The 4014-nt window shown below is 33.8% G+C and overlaps 1 protein-coding gene across 7 annotated transcripts; it reads right to left on the bottom strand.

Moving 5' to 3' along the window:
- Nucleotides 1-1149: 1149 nt before the first annotated feature.
- LOC137821838 (heat shock factor protein HSF30) lies at nt 1150-3419 on the bottom strand. Of its 7 annotated transcripts, none has more exons than XR_011082885.2 (4): nt 2817-3272; nt 1744-2612; nt 1617-1642; nt 1150-1469 (listed from the first exon to the last, which is right to left on the bottom strand). XR_011082885.2 is itself a non-coding variant. In XM_068626610.1 (2 exons), exons 1-2 carry the CDS (start codon nt 3126-3128, stop codon nt 1803-1805), a joined length of 1122 nt encoding a protein of 373 aa, XP_068482711.1. In that variant the 5' UTR covers nt 3129-3285; the 3' UTR covers nt 1150-1802. The 7 variants fall into 7 exon arrangements, 1 of the variants encoding a protein (XP_068482711.1); XR_011082886.2 differs by having other exon boundaries at nt 1332-1469; nt 1617-1639; XR_011082883.1 differs by having other exon boundaries at nt 1150-1642; nt 2817-3419.
- Between the last annotated feature and the right edge of the window lie 595 nt (nt 3420-4014).

The raw sequence follows: 4014 nt of genomic DNA, 5'->3' as shown, positions 1-4014 counted from the left end.
AACTATTCTCTTACTATTCTTTTTCTATCCATCACAACAAGGTCTCCTTTCTAGCTTTATTTGAATCCCCCACCTCACCTAATTCGAACTCCTCCTTGTTAAGACACATTTTCTATCTTATTTATTCTTCCACTGCCCCTGCATCCTTTCATCAACAAAACCATCAACACTATTCAGATTTCACCTCTGCTCCATCTCCACCAACCCTGCTAAGCATTTCTTTCATCTTTTTATATTATGAAACCTATATCAATATCTAAACTCTAAATCTTAAACTATATCTTAAACTATAATACATGTATAAATGATGTTGCGAAAGTTGTATATTTAGAAACTATAGCAATTAAAATTATGAATTTCATTTATTATAATACTAAGAAGAAGAATATTATTAATATTATTTTATAACAATTATTTTTAATATTAATAATATATCGTTCTTATAACAATAACTATAATTATTAAATTATTATTATAATTACTATTGTTTTTATTATTGATATCTATTATAATGAAATGAAAATCATATTATCGATTTTAGTTAGTAAAATTGAAGCCGAACTTCTTCTTACTATTTTAATTTATTTATTTTATAACAATAAAAAAATTAAAATAGTATTTTAAATCACGATTTCACTTTATCTTACAAAAATAAAATTTTAAAAATGCAAACACTGTATTTCCAAACATAATTTACTTATTTTTGTACTTTTCTTTTTTAATTTTATCCATTTTAATAACTTAAAAATTTACACCAGTTAGATAAAACAAGCCATAAAAATATCTCAAACTTAGTAAAACAAATAACTATCTCGTTCCGTGCTATGCTAATTATAATTACAAGACTGGATAATTTTGGACAAACTTCGTTAATATTTAAAAAAAAAAAACTTCTACTAAAATTTAAACAAAATAAAATAAAATAAAATATATTTATTTATAAATTAAGATTAATTTGTAAACGTTTTGCTCATTATTTGTTAAAATTTTCATTTTTGACCTATATATATTATATAAATTAAACTTATAAAAATATTCATCCCATTGTTTTTCTTATTTCTATCTATAATCGTGTTCAAAGGCCGTCAACTATAATAATAAAAGATGAAATTGGCGTATTTCCTTTAATCAATGTAGAATAGAGAAGGTGAGATGGCTAATGAGTAAAGCCATTGTTAATGATATTTTACTATGGATTCAGTTATTGTACAGGAAACCAATGGTCTTACTTCCCCCTCCCTCCATCCACACTCAAAAACTGGTAATTCAAAACAGTAAACAAAGTGACATGGTTGAACAACAAAATAATTGTTAATGATATTCTTCTGTAGAGCAGCCACTATAGAAATCCAATGATCTTTACTTCACCTCCATCCACACAGAATATTTGGCAATTCAACAAATTACCATCAGATTATTACTACTTTTCCCAATCAATCAGCCCTCAGACATCTGTTTTTTTATCTACCCTGCAAAAAAGTACAATGTAGTTATAAACAGGGGGCGGCAACATAGTAAAAATAGTATCATCATTAATGGTACAATGAATACTCAGCCATTCACAAAACACATGGCTGTTTTACAAAGGATACAGATAAAGAGCAATATCTGACGACCTCTTCTGCAGCAACCACCTTCCCTGCTGCATATAAAATCATTCACATGCTACATCAATTACAATCACAGAAATGATCAAACCACAATTATTAACGAAAACAATGAAGCCTTGTGAAATTATACTACCATGGTTCTAGGGGGATAGTTTATCTGAACTCCTAGATGATAAAAATTGACCGAGTCCACTAGGGTTTGGACGCAAGATGACCCAGATGATCCACAAGATTCTGCAAATCCTCACTCCACTCATCAGGATCAGCAACCAAATCCTCCACAGGAACATCAACTTGTGAAAAATCACCAATCACAACTTCCTCCTCTGGGTCCCCAGCAACCAAGTCTTGGTTCAGTAAGTCCTCCCAGATTGCATCACTTACCACCCCCAAATTACTCCCACCATCAGTATTAGGAACTGAATTTAACATCGGGTCTTCGAATTCAGTGCTTGATTCTAATGGATCATCGTCACAAACAGCTGAGAGAAGAGACTCAATAGTAGTAGAATCCTCTTCAACTGGCAATGCCACATCAATCACAGGATCTTGCTGCAAATTCTCCACACTTGGGGAAGCAGTTAGTCTCCTCTTTCTTCTAGCACCTTGCAACTCTATCTTCTGAGCGTTCCTGTGAAGGAACTGTTGAATAAAAGTCTGATTGTTGAGTGCCTTAGCAAGAAAAGTGATCATCTGCTGATGTTTCTTCTCGCTGACTTGCAATCTGGTCTCAATGGACAACAATTGCTCCCTTGAATTGTGCTGTTGCTGCCTCAACCTCACAATTTCAGCCATCAAAACTGCCCTGTCTCTCATCAATCTCTCAATCTCGCCTTCCAATCCAAACTCCCCCAATTCAACACAAGCTCCACTTCCTCCCTCGTGCGACTGTGTCTGTGCCACGTGCCTTCTTCTCTTGATCGTCTTCAACAAGTGCCTCTGTCCCGCCAGAAACCCTTCGTTCGCAAATTCCCATTTGTCAGGATCAACTTTTCTAAAACCCTGCACCCACCAGTGTAAGTTGTTACCATCCACTTCCCAAATCATTCAAATATTAGAACTACCAAAAGATATGCTTGACATACCCTCAAACACACTCGTTTAGAACACACTAAATTGTTGATAAAAAAAAATGCTAACTTTAGGAGTATACGCCAAACGAGGTTAAGTAATCGAGTAGGAGATAAGAAGAAAAAAAATGCTTACATAGGTGTTGAGCTGTCGGACGAAGCTGGAGAAGTTGTTGTGCTTGAAGTAACGAGGCAAGATGGTGGTGGAGAACTTGTGAGAGTCCCAAACGACGAAACTGTTGCGCGCCCTGCTCCACGAAACGATGTCGTTGGTGGAAGGGTCTTCCACCACGTCAAAGGTTTTGGTGAGAAACGGAGGGGGCCCCACGTCGTGCAACCCTTCCCTAGGTTGTGGGGAGAGGTTGGAAGTTGAGGATGAAGATGAAGAAGAAGCAGCAGCAGCTGCAAATGCGGTGGTTTCTTCTTCTTTCACTGTACCTCCCTTCATTTTCTTTCAATGGAAACTATCTCTCTGCGGTGCGAGTGTAAGAGTGTTTTTGGTGGATTGCGATGTGTGAATAAACGAAGGATTACTTGGGGCTTCGGGAATAAGGAATTTAAGGGATGAGAGAAGGAAGGTTCGAGAGAGAGAGGGTGACACGGGAAGAGATTTTTGAAGAGTGTGAGAAGCTTCTGCCATTTGTCAATTTCCTGTGCAAAGATATTTTGTAAAACTTCTGGAAACTTCTCGACTTATCGGCTGCTTCCACCCAAAATATATATTCAAAATGGAAGGGACGCGTGTTAACTCACTGTTGCAGACAAATGACGTTCTCACTGTCACAAACCACTGTTATGCTTTTGCTTGAATTGGGAAAACAACAGTAGAAAAATAAAATAAAATTTGTTTAGATGGAGAGAAATTTTTTTTAAAAATAAATAAAGATAATTATTTTTATAATTCTAAAAAATATAAATATTATTAAAATATTAACTACGTACTTGATTATATCTTTACATATAATGTAAACATGAATTATTTTATTAATATTTATTACATAAAAATATAATTGTTATATAGAGTTTTTGCGTAAATTTATTCTCTTTCACGAAAAAAATTTAATGTCTCAGTTTTTTTTTTGTATTTTTTAAGGATTATATATCTCTCACTTTTCAGATTTTCTCTTTCCCTTTTCTTCGCTTCTTATCCCGTCTCCAGCAATAAATACACGTTTTTTTTCTTCTTTCTAAAGTAGTGTAATTCGGTTTAGGATTTTCTTAAACGATTAACTTTTTTTATTTTTTTATTTTAGAATTGTGCAAGTCGAATACAAAGAGTACTGGCCAATTATAAAGAAATTCTTTAAAAGATTTAAAAAAATTCAAATCGGATA

Source organism: Phaseolus vulgaris, chromosome 9, assembly GCF_051622355.1.
Source record: "Phaseolus vulgaris cultivar YP4 chromosome 9, ASM5162235v1, whole genome shotgun sequence".
Taxonomy (NCBI): Eukaryota; Viridiplantae; Streptophyta; class Magnoliopsida; order Fabales; family Fabaceae; genus Phaseolus; species Phaseolus vulgaris.
The sequence above is the reverse complement of the archived record's forward strand: the minus strand, read 5'-3'. Positions and strand labels throughout refer to the sequence as shown.

Coding starts and splice junctions, on each gene's coding strand:
- LOC137821838 (XM_068626610.1), bottom strand. CDS start 3,128: ATGAAGGGAGGTACAGTGAAAGAAGAAGAAACCACCGCATTTGCAGCT. Junction 2,613..2,816: donor TCCGACAGCTCAACACCTAT/GTAAGCATTTTT, acceptor TGGTGGGTGCAG/GGTTTTAGAAAAGTTGATCC.